At 47.6% G+C, this 21,487-nt stretch overlaps 1 protein-coding gene across 1 annotated transcript in view; it reads right to left on the bottom strand.

Moving 5' to 3' along the window:
* Nucleotides 1-21,048, bottom strand: part of atrnl1 (attractin like 1) — a 424,206-nt gene extending 403,158 nt beyond the window's left edge. Inside the window, exons 1-2 of the mRNA XM_031905726.1 lie at nucleotides 20,591-21,048; nucleotides 18,494-18,948 (exon numbers count right to left, since the gene is read on the bottom strand). Coding sequence (XP_031761586.1) covers nucleotides 18,494-18,708 — 215 coding nt within the window. The 5' untranslated portion in view covers nucleotides 18,709-18,948; nucleotides 20,591-21,048. The remainder of the gene's footprint in view (nucleotides 1-18,493; nucleotides 18,949-20,590) is intronic.
* Between the last annotated feature and the right edge of the window lie 439 nt (nucleotides 21,049-21,487).

Genomic DNA, 21,487 nt, shown 5'->3' with positions numbered 1-21,487 from the left:
CTATAAAAATAATATAAATCTCGTTTTGTTCAGTTTTGGAATTACACTATCACAGCAAGCAGGCAGGTGCCATTTTGTGGGCAGTGTTGTGAGAGAGGCGGGGTAGGCAATATATGATTGACAGCAGAGATTTTGAAATGCTTTCAAAATGGGTATGTATGCATCAATGGAAAAAGGGTTTCATGTTTAATTTGAGTTTTTAATGTCCCGAGTGACAGGTCCCCTTTAATGAGAAAGCCCCCACAGTACCTGTGCAGCGGAACAGGTTATATTAAACTGCCCTACTGAGAACCAATGGGAACCAATTCCAAAATGCAAGGAAGGCCAGATGGCAAACTAGAGATTCTGACCAACCCACAGCCAATCAGAGCAACAGAATATTCAGAGCATAGGCAATCAGAAAATTAGATTATTTACAAAGCTGTAGCCAATCAGAGAAGGAGAACATTTAGAGAGCTGAACCAACCAGTGGCCAGTAAGAGCAATTCAATTGGGCAGTGCTGTCTGGTTAAAGGTCCATTAGGGTTTTTTATGGTCTTCATACTTTCTCCACCGGCTTTTTATGGCATATTTGTATGTAATCTGGTCCTTTTCCTATCACTAATGATTGGGGCCTAGGGGTTTCCAGGGCTCTTTCCATATGATAAAGGTTGCCATGCCTTGTGGCTACAAACCACTGCATTGGCATTAAGCAGCTTAATTACCATCAAGGTACTTTTTTTTATTACAGATAAAAGTCAAATCAATTAAAATGTAAGAAATATGTAACAGAACATTATGGGGAATTAAAAACTTAATTTTCAGATCTTTTATGGATAATAGATTTCCAAATAATAGATCCCTTACCTAGACTGGTTATTTGGCCAAGAGCAAAGTGCAGCAGGAAGAGCAAATAATGAGCGACCAACCTGTCTCTGTACAAACGTCTCACTCTCTGTCTATAGAGGAAAACCATTTGTTTTACTGTTCCCATCAGTAACGAGGGCTGGGCCCATAATTAGGCCAGAGCCAACATAATACATACAATAATACATAATATATACAAGTCAAGGACCAGGTGCTGAGCATCAAAACTGGGCGACAGTAATTACACTAAATCCAGCCAACTGCAGTCAGAACAGCTGGAGCAGAACCGGCCCAGTTATACAGAGCCGCTCACACTCTGTGGATGTTTTCAGTTAAATGATGTTTAGCAGAATAACAACCAATTCCCAGGGTGTTTCCTGCCACAAGGGCTCCTTTCTGTTCTACGTTCTCCATTAGACTACAATTACGGGTAATGTGCCACAAACAACTCCCAGAACTGCTCCAGATGTGCAAATTACTGGCTGGGAAGCACAAAGCGTGTGTGACCCCCACATCTCTGCCTGAACGGCCATGGAACATTGATGTTTCCCTATTCATTAACCAGGTTACCCCCTACTGTACATGATAAGGATATTAGCAGTCACTGAGGGGTTCTGTGCCCATATAAAGGCACAAGGCTGCAGGCTGAGTTATACAGGGAACTCTGAGTATCACTCATGTATTATAAGGGATAATGTACCCCCTACTGTAAATGATAAGGATATTAGCAGTCACTGAGGGGTTCTGTGCCCCCCATATAAAGGCACAAGGCTGCAGGCTGAGTTATACAGGGAACTCTGAGTATCACTCATGTATTATAAGGGATAATGTACCCCCTACTGTAAATGATAAGGATATTAGCAGTCACTGAGGGGTTCTGTGCCCCCATATAAAGGCACAAGGCTGCAGGCTGAGTTATACAGGGAACTCTGAGTATCACTCATGTATTATAAGGGATAATGTACCCCCTACTGTAAATGATAAGGATATTAGCAGTCACTGAGGGGTTCTGTGCCCCCCATATAAAGGCACAAGGCTGCAGGCTGAGTTATACAGGGAACTCTGAGTATCACTCATGTATTATAAGGGATAATGTACCCCCTACTGTAAATGATAAGGATATTAGCAGTCACTGAGGGGTTCTGTGCCCCCCATATAAAGGCACAAGGCTGCAGGCTGAGTTATACAGGGAACTCTGAGTATCACTCATGTATTATAAGGGATAATGTACCCCCTACTGTAAATGATAAGGATATTAGCAGTCACTGAGGGGTTCTGTGCCCCCCATATAAAGGCACAAGGCTGCAGGCTGAGTTATACAGGGAACTCTGAGTATCACTCATGTATTATAAGGGATAATGTACCCCCTACTGTAAATGATAAGGATATTTTTTCTGTCACTGACAGAAAATATAAAAATATAATTAACCAATATTGCAGTAGTTACTGCTTTCCATATAAGATGAGAGTGCCGTAGGTGGGGGCTATGTTGTGTGCCTGACACGCAGTCCTTCGAGCTATTTCTCGTTGGATGCACACGTACATTCTGTATATCCAGGGATGGTTACTATGGAATCGTACAATTAATCTGACACCTTCTTACCGAGCCTGATCAATTGTATGTGATGTTTCTTAGGTAACCCCGCCGGAACAGCAGGCAAGAAGTGATGCTAATTAAGCTCCCCCCTCAAACCGCTCATAGCAAACATGTGACCCAGTATAATGAGCTGCACCCCTTATTGTTACGCAATGCCATTCAACTTAAGGGGCCCATACACGGGGCGATTTCGGATGCTGATTTGGGTCCTTTAGACCGATTTGGCAGCTTATCTGCACCGTGTATGGGCACCCCTAGGCCCAACTGACCAACATCTGGCCAGAACTAATTTGGGCAAATTTGATTTTCCCATCGGATCGGGGATTGGCTCGTTGATAAATGGGTCCATATAGTTTTATATAGTTTTATAAATGGGTCCATATAGTTTTAATTTGATCATTTTTTCTTAGGGTTTGCCGACCTTGTTTCTGTGTATGGCCACCTTAGGTGTCCCAGTCAGGCTGTCCTCAATATAATGAGATATTTGGATTTTAATAACAAGCAGTTATTGTACTACAGGTGTTGAACCCCTTTAAAAACCCATTATCCAGAAAGTTCCGAATTATGCAAAGGCCATCTCCCATAGACTCAATTTTAATCAAATAATTCACATTTTTAAAAATGATTCAATTTTACTCTCAATTAATAAAAAAGCAGCTGTACTTGATCCCAACTAAGATATAATTACCCCTTATTGGGGCATAACAGCCCTATTGGGTTTATTTAATGGTTAAATGATTCCCTTTTCTCTGTAATAATAAAACAGTACCTGTACTTGATCCCAACTAAGATATAATTACCCCTTATTGGGGCAGAACAGCCCTATTGGGTTTATTTCATGGTTAAATGATTCCCTTTTCTCTGTAATAATAAAACAGTACCTGTACTTGATCCCAACTAAGATATAATTACCCCTTATTGGGGGCAGAACAGCCCTATTGGGTTTATTTAATGGTTAAATGATTCCCTTTTCTCTGTAATAATAAAACAGTACCTGTACTTGATCCCAACTAAGATATAATTACCCCTTATTGGGGCAGAACAGCCCTATTGGGTTTATTTAATGGTTAAATGATTCCCTTTTCTCTGTAATAATAAAACAGTACCTGTACTTGATCCCAACTAAGATATAATTACCCCTTATTGGGGGCAGAACAGCCCTATTGGGTTTATTTAATGGTTAAATGATTCCCTTTTCTCTGTAATAATAAAACAGTACCTGTACTTGATCCCAACTAAGATATAATTACCCCTTATTGGAGCCTAAACAATCCTATTGTGTTTAAATACTGTTTAAATAATTTTATTAGCAGACTTAAGGTAGGAGATCCAAATTACCGAAATACCCCTTATCCGGAAAACCCCAGGTCCCGAGCATTTTGGATAACGGGTCCCATACCTGTACTTTCATTGGTTTTAACAATAGAAAGCAAACAAGTACAGCCGTTCCTTTATGCCAGGAGGGGTATTAGGAACATTATCTACTATAACGTTTCCTCTTGCAAAGATAACTGGGATCCCAGACATAACAAGAGAGGAATGTTCCTTTTCCAAGTGGAAATAGTGGACAGAGGCACGTGGTTATCGGGAATGATAATGCCACTTCCATTCCATATATATCAGCGCTGCATAGGGAGGAATGCGAATACTTTCACATCAACGCATCCTGGCACCAACGCAGGTCTCACAGCGCCAAACTGAAATGTCCAATCAGCACCGAGATTACATTACCGACAACAGGAATACATCTGTTATCAGAGGTAGAAACACATTCTCTGTCATTCTGTTATCCAGGGGCAAAGATTGGGTTTGATACCAGCGTAAGGGTTAAATGTCTGCGGCAAAAAAGTCACATGATTGTTAGGATTCGGACTCGGTTCAGCCAGGAGCGTGGATTTAGCCAAATCTGAATCCTGCTGAAAAGGCCGAATCTTGGCCAAATCCTGAACCGAATCCTGGATTCAGTGCATCCCTAATAAAAATTATCCAAAGATTATGTGAAGATTATAGGGAATTAGATTATAAGCTCCCTAGTACAGGGGCTGCGTAATGATGTATATTCTCTGTAGTACCGACATAGACACTGATATTCTGAGACAATTTCCAGTCGGTTTTCATTTTTTATGGTTTTTCAGTTTTTTGTTCAGCAGCTCTCCAGTTTGGAATTTCAGCAGCTATGAGAGGCTGGAATATGACTAGCAGAGGGCTCGAATAAAAAGATAAGGAATAAAAAGTAATAATAACCAAAAAATAATAACCTCACGGAGCAATCGTTTTTTGGCTGGTGGGGTCATTGACCCCCATTTTAAAGCTGGAAAAACAGAAGAGAAAGGCAAATAATTCAAAATTAGGACCAATTGCAAAGTTGCTTGGAATAGGACATTCTATAACATACTGAAAGATTATTGGCCCTAATATTCTTTATGGGAAAGAGATCAAAGAGTATGGAGGTTATGCTAGTAACCTGGGGGGTCTGTGGGTTCAGTAACCCCCCTAACACATGAAGGCGCTTCTGTTATTCTCTCCCCTTGCTAATGTACAAGAGGTGCCGGACTGTATTGGCCCCTGATAGACAATAATACCAAGAGCTCTTTGTTCCACTCACTGCGGGGTGTAAAGGTCCTGCTTTTATTCTCCCAGCAGTAGGGGTTATAATAAGATATATAAGGGGATTTCAGTAGCTGGGAGCCCCCCAGGCAGACTCTAATGTTTCTATTTATCCGTGGTCTCATTTTCCCTCCCAGAAAGGCACGTAGGCTCGCACTCTGCCCATCGACATCCCCCTTTGTTACTCTCCAGCCGTGCGGCGGAACATCCAGGCCTTGTTGCATTTCCAGCAACAGGGAAACAAGAACGCTCTAATCCGCAGCAGATGGCTCCTACCGGCCCGTCACCTCAAGGAATGTGATTTGTATGTGTGTATGAATGGGATTTACAAATGAAAGCTCCCGGGGTGAATCCCTGACTCTGGGATGGGATGTCATTTATATTTAAAGGGCAAGTTTACCTTTGAATGAACTTTTAGTTTGTGGCAGAAGGCGCAGGTCCGAGCCAATATGCCAATGGTCACCGTGCGGGTGTTCTGTATTAATGCTCCTCTCTATAAAGGGATCATTTATATACTATATGGTTGCTATATTCTCTTACCTAGCAACAAGACTTTGATATAAATTAATGACTGCCCTATGGGATCCCCTGCCAATAGCACCCCCAAAGGACAAGCACATTGAATCACAGCTCTGTATAAAGAATAATTTACATTACATACAGAAGAATTTGCCAAGTCATTCAGGTCACTCTGAGCAAAACATATTAAAGGTGAGAATGTTATAGAACAGCTTATTCTAAGCAACATTTCAATTGGTCTTCATTATCTATTTTTTATAGTTTTTTTTAATTATTTGCCTTTTTCTTCCAACTCTTTGCAGCTTTCAAATGGGGGTCACTGACCCCACACCCAAAAATGATTTCTCTGTGAAAGTTTTATATTTATTGTTATTTTTTATAATTTATTTTTCTATTCAGTCCCTCTCCTATCCATATATCAGTCTCTCATTCAAACCACTCCCTGGTTGCTAAGGTTATATGGACCCCAGCAACCAGATAGCTGCTGAAACTCCAAGCTGGAGAGCTGCTGAACACCAAGTGAAATAACTAAAAAACTACAAATAATAGATGCAGCATCTAGCTGAATCTACCCACCCCCTGCCAGGGATCCACATATGGAGGCATATGGTCAGTTCTCGTTGCCCTCCAGGCTAAATAGCCCACCCCTGGCCCTGGGACGTATAACCGCAGCCCCTCTACACCAAGTAATATGTGAATCTGCACATACACAGATGTGTTGGTCCCAGGCAGATTTCATATTTGGGCCCTTGGAAAAAGAACTAAATTACACTGGGGATGGGGGGGCATGGAGTTAAGGGGGCCACACACGGGCCAATTTAACCGGCAGCTTATCTGCCCATGTAAAATCTTTATAATATAAGATTTTATCTCTATAACTCTTGTATCAACTCTTCCAGATGTTTTATAGATATTGTTGCAATAAAACAGTCTGCGGGCATTTAACTTGGAAATAATAACGGCAGAGACTACACTGCAGAGACTTCTGGTACACAGATACCAAGGGTTACGTGCTTGGCACATAAGGAGTTAAAGAAGGGGATTATGGGGTTACGCTAAACCACTGCATCTTCCCCATTAATATATTATTTTCTTGTACAGGTATAGGACCTGTTATCCAGAATGCTCGGGACCAGGGCTTTCCAGATAAGGGATCTTTCTGTACTTTGGATCTCCATGCCTTATGTCTACTAAAAAATCATTTAACCATTAAATAAACCCAATAGGATTGTTCTGCCCCAATAAGGGGTAATTATATCTTAGTTGGGATCAAGTACAGGTACTGTTTTATTATTACAGAGAAAAGGGAATCATTTAACCATTAAATAAACCCAATAGGGCTGTTCTGCCCCAATAAGGGGTAATTATATCTTAGTTGGGATCAAGTACAGGTACTGTTTTATTATTACAGAGAAAAGGGAATCATTTTTAAAAATTAGAATTATTTTCTTATAATGGAGTCTATGGGAGATGGCCTTTCCATAATTCGGAACTTTCTGGATAACGGGTTTCCAGCTAAAGCATCAGCCTAACTGGTAGCCTTATGTCACCTTGTTGCATGTTCATTCCCTGGGAAAAGACACACCAGTTCTCACTCACTTTACAGCAAGGATTCAGGATCACTCACAGGATCACTTACCCTCCGAACCTTATAAAGGACCCTTTATATTTATAACACTGCTGCCTGGAGATGCTTATGAACTTTGGAAAATATCAGGGGCGCTGTTAAGCATGTATAAATGATCAAAGGTTTTATTACATTGGTGACAGTATCCCTCTAATACAGAGGTGTCAAGCCTTTGCTCCCTGAGCTGCTTCCCTTCAAGGGATTCTGGGAATTGTAGTCCAGTACCAACTGAAGGGCAGCAGGTTGAGTTCCACCCCCCCCCCAGCTCTAATCCACAACAGATGGGCCGCTTGCTGCACTGCAGATGAAAATCCAACCGAGGGAAAAATCTGCTAATTACTGGGGGTTTTAAGAAATAAAACCGGTCTGTTGGAATTCTGAAAAGCAGCCACTGTAATTTCAATGCTGCTCTGCGTGGGTACAGGGGGGGGCTCAGTTAGAACTACAGCCCCAATACCCCGAGATCTGGGCCAGAATGGAGGAACCGTGATGCTGCCAAACAGAACCGGGATCAATCGGACAATGGAGTAAAAGAAAAAGATGGTGCTACAATGTATCACTGACAGTAGAACAATGGTAAATCCAGGAATAAGGGGGGACAATGTATTGTGCAAGCACAGCAGTCACATAGTATTCCAGATATTCTGCTTGCTATACAGATTCGCTGCCCAAAAGCACTACAATTCCCAGCATCCTACTGCCAACCAAAGGCATCTTACGGGGAGATCTGTGTCTTTGAGTTAGCTTTTAGTATGATGTAGAGCAGGGATCCCCAACCTTTTATACCCGGGAGCCACATTCAAGTGGAAAAAGTTTTGGGGAGCCAGGGTCAGACTGAGGGGGGGGGGGGTGCAGGGCCCACCGGGACAGCCGCCTCAGGGCCCTGTAGGTGCCCCTGCCGGCCGCATCCCCGGCCCCCCTTAGGGGCCCCCGCTGCACCCCCTAACCCCCCATACGGGTCCCGGCTGAGCCTCCCTCACCCCCCGCAGGGGCCCCCACCCGACATCCTCCCCTGAGCGTGTCAGTTTAATGCGTCGGTGGAGGAAAACCACCGACCGGGGGAACACCAGCAAGGGTCGGGTCTGGGTCAGTGGGGCCCACCGGATTTTTTCCCGGTGCCCCTGCGGCCTAGTCCAACCCTGTGGGGAGCAACACAAGCATGAAAAAAGTTCTGGCAGGTGCAAATGAGAGCTATAATTGGCTATTTGGTAGCCCCATGTTGACTGGGAGCCTACAAAAGGGTCTTTCTGGCAATTACACTGGGTTTTTATGAAACCAAAACCAGAAATTTAAAAATAAGCGCCTGCTTTGAGGCCACTGGGAGCAACATTGGCAAGGGTAGGGGAGCAACATGTTGCCTCGATCCTCTGGTTGGGGATCACTGATTTGCAACTGGTCTCCATTTTTTATTATTTGTAGTTTTTTAATTGTTTTAGTTTTTGTTCAGCAGCTTCTCATTTGGAGTTTCAGCAGCTGTTTGGTTGCTAGGATCCAAATTACCTTAACAACCTGGGTGTGGATTGAATGAACAACTGATATATGAACAGGAGAGGACTTGAATAGAAAAATAAGTAATGAAATGTAACAATAACAATAAAACTGGAGCCTCACAGAGCAATAGGTTTGGTTGCCAGGGTCAGTGACCCCCGTTTGAAAGCTGCAAAGAGTCAGAAAAACTATAAGAAATAAATAATGGAGACCAAATGAAAAGATGCTAAGAGCTGACCATTCTATAGTATACTAAAAGGTGTACCACCCTTTTAAAAAGTGTTAGTATGTTATAGCATGTCTCATTCCTAGCAACTTTGCAATTGGTGCTATTTATTTATTTTTATAGTTTGTTTAATTATTTGCTTTTGTCTTCTGACTCTTTGCAGCTTTCAAATGGGGGTCACTGACCCCGGCAGCCAAACCCTATTGCTCTGTGAGGCTCCAGTTTTATTGTTACTGTTACTTTTTATTCCTTATCTTTCTATTCAGCCCTTCCTCTATTCATATTTCAGTCTCTCATTCAAACCACTCCCTGGTTGCTAAGGTAAACAAGACCCTATCAACCAAATAGCTGCTGAATCTAAACTGGAAAGCTGCTGAGCAGAAAAAAAGCTAAATAACTGAAAACCACAAAAAAATAAAAAAATGAAAACCAAGTGCAAATTGTCTCCGAATATCAATGTCAAATTCGTAGTAAATGTTAGTGAACTGCCCCTTTAAAGATGACACCCCTACCTACCTGTGTTCCAAATGGGGCCAAAGATGGCCGAGGAACCCCCAAGAAAATATAAAGCAGACAGCAACACTAAGGGGGCCATTTAGTAATGCTCGATTTTCTTATTAATGAATCCGGCATCACAGTTATCTGCTTTCTGGTTGCTAGTGGCCACCATGCTAAGCAACACATGGCATCGAATGCATTCCAGAACAAAAAGGCAAGTGAATCAGAACTGGACTCCTTCCATCTTGGAACGGCAAGTAGCAACCACAAACGGAAACATCACGTGGGAGACTCAATACCCCACTTTATATATCACTATATATCACTTTATGTATCACTATATATATATATCACTTTATGTATCACTATATATATATATATACATTGGCGCTTGTACGTAAGTGCCGCTTAGAGACCACTTAGTAAGAACTGGCACCTAATAAGGGGCAATTCTGGCGCTTAGGCTGGAGCGCAGCAATCAGGCCTTGGCACCTACTGAATGACGAGCTGAATACAAAGAGCACAGATCATTTCAACATATTAATTATTCCATGCAACTGTCTGTAATTATCAAAGCACACGGAGCCCCCACATATCATCCGCGCTTTTCTCCGTGCCGGCGCAGACAGTGCATGAAAGCATTCATTAAATAATAAAAGGAATAAAGCATTATTTTATAGGAGACACAAGCCATTCTCTAACACTCCATTCAGCGCTAAATGATGGGGAAAAGGAGAAGAATCAATCACAGAAGCGGCAAAACTGCGATTTTAGCAAAAAGAAGCATAAATGGCACCCGGAGAACTTCTGGAAACAGATACCCCACTCTGTGCCCGACCCTGGGGGGATACACTGTGCTGTTTACCTGTGCCCCCTATCCAGGCTGGAACCGTGGGAAGCCCACAAAGGCCCGGGACTAGGGGGGCAGGCAAGTTCTCAGAGGGGGCATGGTGCCCAGCCGCCGGGGAATGGAGATTTTTAAGTTATTTGAATCTCCCGCACCCATTGCCTGTGTCTGTAGGCACAAGTGAGCGCTATGCACACACTATGGGTGGGGGAGGCAGGTGTGAGGGGCAGGTGTGGGGCAGGTGTGAGGGGCAGGTGTGGGGCAGGTGTGAGGGGCAGGTGTGGGGCAGTTGTGAGGGGAAGGTGTGAGGGGCAGGTGTGGGGCAGTTGTGAGGGGAAGGTGTGAGGGGCAGGTGTGGGGCAGTTGTGAGGGGAAGGTGTGAGGAGCAGGTGTGGGGCAGTTGTGAGGTGCAGGTGTGAGGAGCAGGTGTGGGGCAGGTGTGAGGGGAAGGTGTGAGGGGCAGGTGAGGGGAAGGTGTGAGGGAAGGTGTGGGGCAGTTGTGAGGTGCAGGTGTGAGGAGCAGGTGTGGGGCAGGTGTGAGGGGAAGGTGTGAGGGGCAGGTGAGGGGAAGGTGTGAGGGGAAGGTGTGGGGCAGTTGTGGGGCAGGTGTGGGGCAGGTGTGAGGGGCAGGTGTGGGGCAGTTGTGAGGGGAAGGTGTGAGGGGCAGGTGTGGGGCAGTTGTGAGGGGAAGGTGTGAGGGGCAGGTGTGGGGCAGTTGTGAGGGGAAGGTGTGAGGAGCAGGTGTGGGGCAGTTGTGAGGTGCAGGTGTGAGGAGCAGGTGTGGGGCAGGTGTGAGGGGAAGGTGTGAGGGGCAGGTGTGGGGCAGTTGTGAGGGGAAGGTGTGAGGGGAAGGTGTGGGGCAGTTGTGAGGGGAAGGTGTGAGGGGCAGGTGTGGGGCAGGTGTGAGGGGAAGGTGTGAGGGGCAGGTGTGGGGCAGTTGTGAGGGGAAGGTGTGAGGGGAAGGTGTGGGGCAGGTGTGAGGGGAAGGTGTGAGGGGCAGGTGTGGGGCAGTTGTGAGGGGAAGGTGTGAGGGGCAGGTGTGGGGCAGTTGTGAGGGGAAGGTGTGAGGGGGGCAGGTGGTGGGGGGCAGGTGTGAGGTGCAGGTGTGAGGAGCAGGTGTGGGGCAGTTGTGAGGTGCAGGTGTGAGGAGCAGGTGTGGGGCAGGTGTGAGGGGTGGGTATAAAGGGGGGCAGTAGGTGGCGGGCCTAGGGTCGTATATTTTGAAATCTAGTACTGACCCAAACACTGGATTACTACCTATCACTGCCCTAGTCACATCCCCTCACTTGCCCCCTCTCCTACCCCATTGGCAGTACCTCCTACCTCCCCCATCCCTGGTTTATAAAAAAGTGTTTTCATGAAAATATCTTTCTTACGTATCCATGGGCTTCCCATTGTAATTCTGCCAGTATAGACGTTGGTGCCTATATAGATAATAAGTCACTAGCTGACCCCAAACATACCCTCATCCATTTGCAGGACAAATAGGAATCGCACACTTGAAGGGGGTAGGACTGGATTGGATAAAGGTGGCCGTACATGGGCCAATAAAGGCTGCTGATTTGGTCCTTCCAGGCTGGGTCTGCATCGAATTGGTCCCTGTATGGAGCCCCGCTAACAGGCCTGCCCAACCGATATCTGACCCAAAAGTGGCCAGATATCAATCAGACAGCACGTGATCTAATATTTGGCCCCGGCCTGATTTGTCTCCTGTATGTGTGTAGCCAAAATCCAGCATGTCTGGCAGTGTATGGCCATCTACTTGTAGTATGATGGGGGCAACATGTTGCTCCCCTCCCCCTTGGATGTTGTGCCCAGTGGCCTATAAGTAGGAGCCCATTCTAAAATTTCTGACTTGGAGGCAAATTTTGGAGGCATTAAGACCATGTTTACTGCTAAACAGAGCCTCTAGTAGTCTGCCATCCACACTCGGCTACTAATTAACCAATCTGAGTCCTTATTGGTCATCTACTAGGAAAGTTTTTGTGCTTGTGTTGCTCCCCAGCTTTTTTTTCATTGAAATGTTGCTCATGGGTAAAAAAAGGTTGAGGATCTCTGATGTAGGGACTGATATTCTGAGACAATTTGCAAGATTGCTGAGATTCTATCCTATCTGATCCCCCCATTGTAAGCAGCAGTCCTGCCCTGCTTTATGGCTGAGATTCTAGCTATCTGTATAACAGAGCATTCTGTCACAGTGGCACAGATCCTATCTGATCCCCCCATTGTAAGCAGCAGTCCTGCCCTGCTTAATGGCTGAGATTCTAGCTATCTGTATAACAGAGCATTCTGTCACAGTGGCACAGATCCTATCTGATCCCCCCATTGTAAGCAGCAGTCCTGCCCTGCTTTATGGCTGAGATTCTAGCTATCTGTATAACAGAGCATTCTGTCACAGTGGCACAGATCCTATCTGATCCCCCCATTGTAAGCAGCAGTCCTGCCCTGCTTTATGGCTGAGATTCTAGCTATCTGTATAACAGAGCATTCTGTCACAGTGGCACAGATCCTATCTGACCCCCCCCCCCATTGTAAGCAGCAGTCCTGCCCTGCTTTATGGCTGAGATTCTAGCTATCTGTATAACAGAGCATTCTGTCACAGTGGCACAGATCCTATCTGATCCCCCCATTGTAAGCAGCAGTCCTGCCCTGCTTTATGGCTGAGATTCTAGCTATCTGTATAACAGAGCATTCTGTCACAGTGGCACAGATCCTATCTGATCCCCCTCATTGTAAGCAGCAGTCCTGCCCTGCTTTATGGCTGAGATTCTAGCTATCTGTATAACAGAGCATTCTGTCACAGTGGCACAGATCCTATCTGATCCCCCCATTGTAAGCAGCAGTCCTGCCCTGCTTTATGGCTGAGATTCTAGCTATCTGTATAACAGAGCATTCTGTCACAGTGGCACAGATCCTATCTGATCCCCCCCCATTGTAAGCAGCAGTCCTGCCCTGCTTTATGGCTGAGATTCTAGCTATCTGTATAACAGAGCATTCTGTCACAGTGGCACAGATCCTATCTGATCCCCCCATTGTAAGCAGCAGTCCTGCCCTGCTTTATGGCTGAGATTCTAGCTATCTGTACACATTTGCAAAAAGAAATTTTAGGACAACAGAACTGTTACAATTCTACTGTGTGTGTTAACATGTTCCAGTGCTAAATAAGATGCCACTGCCCCATATCCGAGAGAACTAAATATGGCTCATTACACAGGAGACATGCGGAACAAAGCTCAAATGATCCAAAACCCCAAACCGCTTGCTGCCTTTGCTCCACCTAATTCCTGCATTTTACCAGCCCCAAGTGCAGGAGATTAATACATCTGTGTCGTGCTGTGATTTCTATTACCCTCTGAGCCTTTTATCTGTAGTGGAGACTCACAGCACATTGATGTCTGAGCTGCACGAGAAAAAAAGAATTGGTGACTTTTCCTATAAAAGTAAAAATAATGAAATTCACAATGTCCTGTTATTTACAGCGCAGCCTCCTGCAGTCACTTATTCACTGGGGAAGCGTGAAATGCGTGGCCTACTTTCTAGCAGCCATTATCCACCTCTGAATCCCCGGCTGTTGTGAAACTACAGCTCCCAGCATGCAAGCTGAACAACCACCACTTCAAAAAACATAGATAGAAGTAAAATATTATATATAGCTGCTACGCATTGTCCAAACATCTCATAGCACAACATCTGAAACATAGGTTGCTATGGGTTACTAGACCGACAAAGTTTTTCCTTGCTACATTATTCTATTCACCTAAAGTAATCTATACAATGTAAGGAATCATTAATCACCCTGTCTATGCCATAATTAATTAAAAGGGTGATTAACATTGACTCAAACGTCTGTGGTATTTCCAACACTTTAAGCATAAAAGAGAAAGCTAATTCAATGTTTTTGTCAACATATAAAATTTTAATCTATCACCTCGTCAGAACTAGCATGGTGATAATGATAGATAGGGCACACTGCAAATGTAGTGCTGTAATATAGCAGGTATAGTAGGGAGAGATGGTGCCTATAGTAGCAGTGGGGGGATAATAGCCTCTGGGAAGGGACTGGGGCTGTGGGATAGCAGGTATAGTAGGGAGAGATGGTGCCTATAGTAGCAGTGGGGGGATAATAGCCTCTGGGAAGGGACTGGGGCTGTGGGATAGCAGGTATAGTAGGGAGATATGGTGCCTATAGTAGCAGTGGGGGGATAATAGCCTCTGGGAAGGGACTGGGGCTGTGGGATAGCAGATATAGTAGGGAGAGATGGTGCCTATAGTAGCAGTGGGGGGGATAATAGCCCTCTGGGAAGGACTAGGGCTGTGGGATAGCAGGTATAGTAGGGAGAGATGGTGCCTATAGTAGCAGTGGGGGGATAATAGCCCTCTGGGAAGGGACTGGGCTGTGGGATAGCAGGTATAGTAGGGAGAGAGTGGGTGCCTTATAAGTATAGTAGGGGGGGTATAATAGCCTCTGGGAAGGGACTGGGGCTGTGGGATAGCAGGTATAGTAGGGAGAGATGGTGCCTATAGTAGCAGTGGGGGATAATAGCCTCTTGGGAAGGGACTGGGGCTGTGGATAGCAGTATAGTAGGGAGAGATGGTGCCTATAGTAGCAGTGGGGGGGATAATAGCCTCTGGGAAGGGACTGGGGCTGTGGGATAGCAGGTATAGTAGGGAGAGATGGTGCCTATAGTAGCAGTGGGGGAATAATACCTCTGGGAAGGGACTGGGCTGTGGGAATAGCAGGATAGTAGGGAGAGATGGTGCCTATAGTAGCAGGATGGGGGGGATAATAGCCTCTGGGAAGGGACTGGGGAGCTGTTGGAGTAGCAGGTTATACGTAGGGAGAGATGGTGCCTAATAGTAGCAAGTGGGGGGATAATAGGGCCTCTGGGGAAGGGACTGGGGGCTGTGGGATAGCAGGTATAGTAGGGAGAGATGGTGCCTATGTGGGGATAATAGTCTCTGGAAAGGACTGGGCTGGGATAGCAGGTATAGTAGGGAGAGATGGTGCCTATAGTAGCAGTGGGGGGATAATATCTCTGAAGGGACTGGGGCTGTGGATAGCAGGTATAGTAGGGAGAGATGGTGCCATAGTAGCAGTCTGGGGATAATAGCCTCTGAAGGGACTGGGGCTGTGAGATAGCAGGTATAGTAGGGAGAGATGGTGCCTATAGTAGCAGTGGGGGGATAATAGCCTCTGGGAAGGGACTGGGGCTGTGGGATAGCAGGTATAGTAGGGAGAGATGGTGCCTATAGTAGCAGTGGGGGGATAATAGCCTCTGGGAAGGGACTGGGGCTTGGGATAGCAGGTATAGTAGGGAGAGATGGTGCCTATAGTAGCAGTGGGGGATAATAGCCTCTGGGAAGGGACTGGGGCTGTGAACAGTCATAGGGGATAGCAGTATAGTAGGGAGAGATGGTGCCTATTAGTAGCAGTGGGGGATAATAGCCTCTGGGAAGGGACTGGGGGCTGTGGGATAGCAGGTATAGTAGGGAGAGATGGTGCTATAGTAGCAGTGGGGGGGATAATAGCCTCTGGGAAGGGACTGGGGCTGTGGGATAGCAGTATAGTAGGGAGAGATGGTGCCTATAGTAGCAGTGGGGGGATAATAGCCTCTGGGAAGGGACTGGGGCTGGGGATAGCAGTATAGTAGGGAGAGATGGGCCTATAGTAGCAGTGGGGGGATAATAGCCTCTGGGAAGGGACTTGGGGCTGTGGGATAGCAGGTATAGTAGGGAGAGATGGTGCCTATAGTAGCAGTGGGGGGGATAATAGCCTCTGGGAAGGGACTGGGGCTGTGGGATAAGCAGGTATAGTAGGGAGAGATGGTGCCATAGTAGCAGTGGGGGGGATAATAGCCTCTGGAAGGGACTGGGGCTGTGGGATAGCAGGTATAGTAGGGAGAGATGGTAAGCAGTGGGGGATAATAGCCTCTGGGAAGGGACTGGGGCTGTGGGATAGCAGGTATAGTAGGGCAGAGATGGTGGCCTATAGTAGCAGTGGGGGGAATAATAGCCTCTGGGAAGGGACTGGGGCTGTGGGATAGCAGGTATAGTAGGGAGAGATGGTGCCTATAGTAGCAGTGGGGGATAATAGCCTCTGGGAAGGGACTGGGGCTGTGGGATAGCAGGTATAGTAGGGAGAGATGGTGCCTATAGTAGCAGTGGGGGGATAATAGCCTCTGGGAAGGGGACTGGGGCTGTGGGATAGCAGGTATAGTAGGGAGAGATGGCGCCTATAGTAGCAGTGGGGGGATAATAGCTCTGGGAAGGGACTGGGGCTGTGGGAAGCAGGTATAGTAGGGAGAGATGGTGCCTATAGTAGCAGTGGGGGGATAATAGCCTCTGGAAGGGACTGGGGCTGTGGGATAGCAGGTATAGTAGGGAGAGATGGTGCCTATAGTAGCAGTGGGGGGATAATAGCCTCTGGGAAGGGACTGGGGCTTGTGGGATAGCAGGTATAGTAGGGAGAGATGGTGCCTATAGTAGCAGTGGGGGGATAATAGCCTCTGGAAGGGACCTGGGGCTGTGGGATAGCAGGTATAGTAGGGAGAGATGGTGCCTATAGTAGCCAGTGGGGGGATAATAGCCTCTGGGAGGGGGATAATAGCCTCCGTATAGTGGGCGGAAGACTGGGCTTGGATAGCAGGTATAGTAGGGAGAGATGGTGTCTGCCCTATAGTAGCAGGGGGAAAATAGCCTCTGGGAGACTGGGCTGTGGGATAGCAGGTATAGTAGGGAGAGATGGTGCCTATAGTAGCAGTGGGGGGATAAAACCCTGGAAGTGGACTGGGGCTGTGGGATAGCAGGTATAGTAGGGGAGAGATGGTGCCTATAGTAGCAGTGGGGGATAATAGCCTCTGGGAAGGGACTGTGTTTGGTAGCAGGTATAGTAGGGAGAGATGGTGCCTATAGTAGCAGTGGGGGGATAATAGCCTCTGGAAGCGGACTGGGGCTGTGGATAGCAGGTATAGTAGGGAGAGATGGTGCCTATAGTAGCAGTGGGGGGATAATAGCCTCTGGGAAGGGACTGGGGCTGTGGATAGCAGGTATAGTAGGGAGAGATGGTGCCTATAGTAGCAGTGGGGGGATAATAGCCTCTGGGAAGGGACTGGGGCTGTGGGATAGCAGGTATAGTAGGGAGAGATGGCGGCTGTAGTTAAGGGGAACTAACCTGGAGCAAAACCTAAGTAGCAGATGCACATTCTTTTGCTGCTTCAGCCATAAGGGAGGTACATTTTTGGGTTCCCGGTACCAGGGGGAACCAGCACGGAACAAAATGCACCATTAACGCTGTAACTCAGCCCAAGTCCTGGGACATAAATAGTATCTAATGCAAGGAAAGCAGATTTCACCTTAAACACAATGTTTTATTTCAGTTCCTGCCAAATACTGAGCATCAGGGGCAGGTGGAATGGGGGCAAAAAATGGCAAAAAGGCTCCAATCCCACTCAGCCAATAGGGAAGCTGCATGGTCCGATACAATATAATCCCAGCATTCCAAGCTCTGGAGCCTCCTGTGCAAATCATATCCCAAAACACTGATTTATTCCTGTGCAAATCTGCATTTCCTACCCCCCCCCCCCCCCCATGGATCAGGGACAAGAAGGCTGAATGGCAGCTGGAATGATCCCCCCGTAGGGACGCTCCGCGCTGCACCCCCCGTCCATGTGGTGACAGGGAACAGACTGTGACTGGGCCTGTAAGCCAAGCGCACAATAAGCCACATGTACAAACTCACTGCCCCCCCCATTTCTCTCAATGCTAATAGATGGGGGGGCTGGACCCTAATCAATATGACTGGCAGCGACAAGACACCAACTGGTTATTTACTACATTGCAGCCAAGCGTTTCCAGGTTCAATGTATGTCGGTCACTGTATTCCTGCAGCCGCTGCAGAACCTCTTGGGAAATACAGGCCTATCAGGAATAAAGGTCTAGATGCTTGTCGAGGCCTCAAGTGTTCAACACTACCTCCCCGTCACAACATATTGATAAGCCTGGGTCGGTTCTGGGTATAACAGGGTTGCCAGCGCACCCCCTGCCCAAATCCCGACAAATAGGAAACCACAGACAGCAACGGGCAATGAATAGAATTGCAAGCTCTATGGCTGCACAATAGCCACTACAGTCTGCAGCAGGTATCTAGGTTAACCATTACTTGCCCATTAGCAGTTGGCTGTAACATCTCGACACGTGCAGCTACACATAAGGAATGCCCGGTGCAGGGAGGGCACTTACCTGAATCTGCCCTGGCAGTGCTGGCACAGTTCTCCCACCCAGCCGGGGTCACACAGGCAGGTGTTGTTGACGCAGCGTCCGGAGAAACAGGGGTTTTTCTCACAGGCCCTCCCCTGGGAGCTGTAGGCGAAGATGAGCAGATAGAAGAGTCCGGAGCGCAGCAGAGACATCCCGGGGCAATTGTGGCACATGGTGGCCACCCGTAACAATAACATAGCCACAAGGCCGGGATCCGAGAGGCACCCACTGCAGGGAAGCTGGCAGACCCCCCTCCGGGAAGGCTCCGATCAGAAGGGAAACATGGCTCGCCCGATGGAGTGCTGAGCCCCCGCCGCCAGGCTAGATCTGTGGGCAACGTGGGCACATCGGTCTCTTGGCGGAGAGATAAACAATAGCATCCTACACCTGGCGAGGTGCCCCCAGCCGCTTACTCGCCCGGCCGCCCGGCTCCATATCTGCACACAAAGAGCAACGCACGTTTCCAGGGGCTGAATCACTGGGCTCAGGGGCTCACTAACAGCTTCCTTGGGTGGGGGGGGGGGGCAGGTGCTGGGCTGGGGGGCCACAGTGACCGAGTGCAGGGATAGGGGGCTCTGGAGTCAACAACAAACATGCACAGAAGGTGGGAGGCAGAAAGGGTTCCAGTCCCTCAAACCAGAAATCTCTGGGATTATTGGGGTGAGGGGTCAGTGGGTGGGACAGAAAAAACACACTGAAGTGATGGGGTTAATCTGAAAGAGGGGGGCTAAGGTCTAAGGTGAGGGTTGGGGGGTTACACAGGTGAGGGTGTGGGGGGTTACACAGGTGTGGGGTGGGGGTTACACAGTTGAAGGGTGTCGGGGGGTTACACAGGTGAAGGAGTGGGTGGGGGGTTACTACACAGGCTGAGGGTGTGGGGTTAACACAACAGGTGTGGGGTGGGGGGTTACACAGTGTGGGTGGGCTTACACACGTTGGGTGTTGGGTTACACAGAGTGAGGGTGTGGGGTACACAGAGTTGGGGTGGGGTTACACAGCGTTGTGGGTTGGGGTACAACGTGAGCGGTGGGTTACAACAGTGGGTGGGTACACAGTGAGTGTTCGGGGAAAGTTTACACAGGTGAGTTTTTTTGGTTGGGGGTGTACACAGGTAGAGGGGCAGTGATAGGCAAGGAGCACTGTGATTGTATACTGGGATGCAGAGAGGATGTGAAATGTAAGTGTTAATACAGTGTCCAGGAATATGGGGGCATAACAGGTACTATAGGGGTAAAACTAATAAATTGTGTGTGGCGTGTGGTGTGTGTGACAAGTAGAAGTAAGAAAAGTGGTATGTGGTGTTGCTACAATGGTGCTGGCGATGATGCACACTGGGCCTTAGTGGAGCAGTAAATGGAGCTCTGGGCTCAGGAGGGAATGTGGGTGTTGTATGAGTGGGTAGGTAAATGACAGGAAAAGTAGTGTTTACTATGCTGCAGTAACATAGGGGTCACAACGTAAGGTAAGAGAAAATCTATGGTGCCAGAAGAGGATGGCTCAGCGGGAGCCACAGAGCAATCTGGTGCTCAGTAAAAATAACTCTGCAGCCGCTTGGTACAAAAGAATAGGCAAGTAGGGCTAGGAAGTAGTGCTTTATTGGTAGATAAGGTGGGTTATTGGGTAGATAATGTGGTAGTGTAATAAGTAGGTGGGTGGTGGGTTATCTGGTAGATAGTACTGGGAAGATAAGTTGGCGTACTAGGTGGTTATGGTAAGATAAGTAGTGGGTCTTGGAGTTAGAAATGGGTAAAAGATAATGTGGTAGGGCGTGGTGGGTAATAAGGTAGTGGTGTTATTCGGTAGATAACGGTAGTGAGGTGCGTAGATAAGTAGTGGGTTATTGGAGATAAGTAGGTGAAGATCAAGTGGGTAGTAGTGGTTAGGTAGATAAGGTAGGTGGTTCCTTGGTAGATAGGGTAGGTGGGTAGATAAAGATAATGTGGGTAGGTGGGTGGGTGGGTAGATAAGGTAGGTGGGTGGGTGGGTAGATAATGTAGGTAGGTGGGTGGGTAGATAGGGTAGGTGGGGGGCAGTAGGGCCGGCAGAGGGGCGCTATTGCTATATATATATATATATTACCCTTGCAGCCCAGCAGGCCAAGTACTGGCACTGGGGTCCTCTCCCCGCTCAGTCACACAGGGACACCGGGCTCCTACCCCCGCCGGAGAGAAGAGCTGCCTGGGGCCCAAAGGAGACGCATGGAGAGCCGGTGTATCCCAGCCGATATCCCGGTGTATCCCAGCCGATATCCCAGGGTATCCCGGCAGATATTCCGCTGTACCCCGGTGTCGCTGTCCCGGGAAGCCCTTAGCCAGATGCTCGGATCTCCGGAGGCCGCTGATTGGGAGCGAAGCTTCCCTGGATTTGCCCCCCGGTCCCACTGCCCTCAGCAGCCGCTTCCTGCATTCATCGTATGGAGCCCCCCCGCCCCTCGCACAAAGAGCTGAGCATGTGCGGCCCTGCGGGGGGAGCCGAGTGGGAACGGGAGGGGGAACCGGGGGAGTCTGGGAACGGGAGGGGATCCGGCACCGAGGGCTCTCTCTCTCTGTCTGTCTGTCTGTGTGGTTGGTGTGTTTAGTGTGTATGGGGGGGCTGAGAACAGGGCGCCAACCGAGAATCGCGTCTCAGTGTGCGGAAAAACTGGGGCTGTGTACAGGAAAGGCATTGACATAATAGTATTGGGAACAGGGGCCGATAACAGTGAAGAATCATGGGGCTTTATAGAACACGGGTAAACAGGGAATCATGGGCGTTATAGAACAGGGATTCAATCCCCAATCGCTATAAACAGTGAGATATCATGGGGGCGTGTATAGGAACAGGGATAAACAGTGAGAATCTATGGGGGCTGCTGTATTAGGAATCAGGATAACACGTGAGAATCATGGGGCTGTGTATAGGGAAACAGGGGATAACAGTAACAGTGAGAATCATGAGGGGCTGTGTATAGGGAACAGGGGGTATAACAGTGAGAAT

This window comes from Xenopus tropicalis, chromosome 7 (genome assembly GCF_000004195.4).
Source record: "Xenopus tropicalis strain Nigerian chromosome 7, UCB_Xtro_10.0, whole genome shotgun sequence".
In the NCBI taxonomy this organism is placed as follows: domain Eukaryota; kingdom Metazoa; phylum Chordata; class Amphibia; order Anura; family Pipidae; genus Xenopus; species Xenopus tropicalis.
The sequence above is the reverse complement of the archived record's forward strand: the minus strand, read 5'-3'. Positions and strand labels throughout refer to the sequence as shown.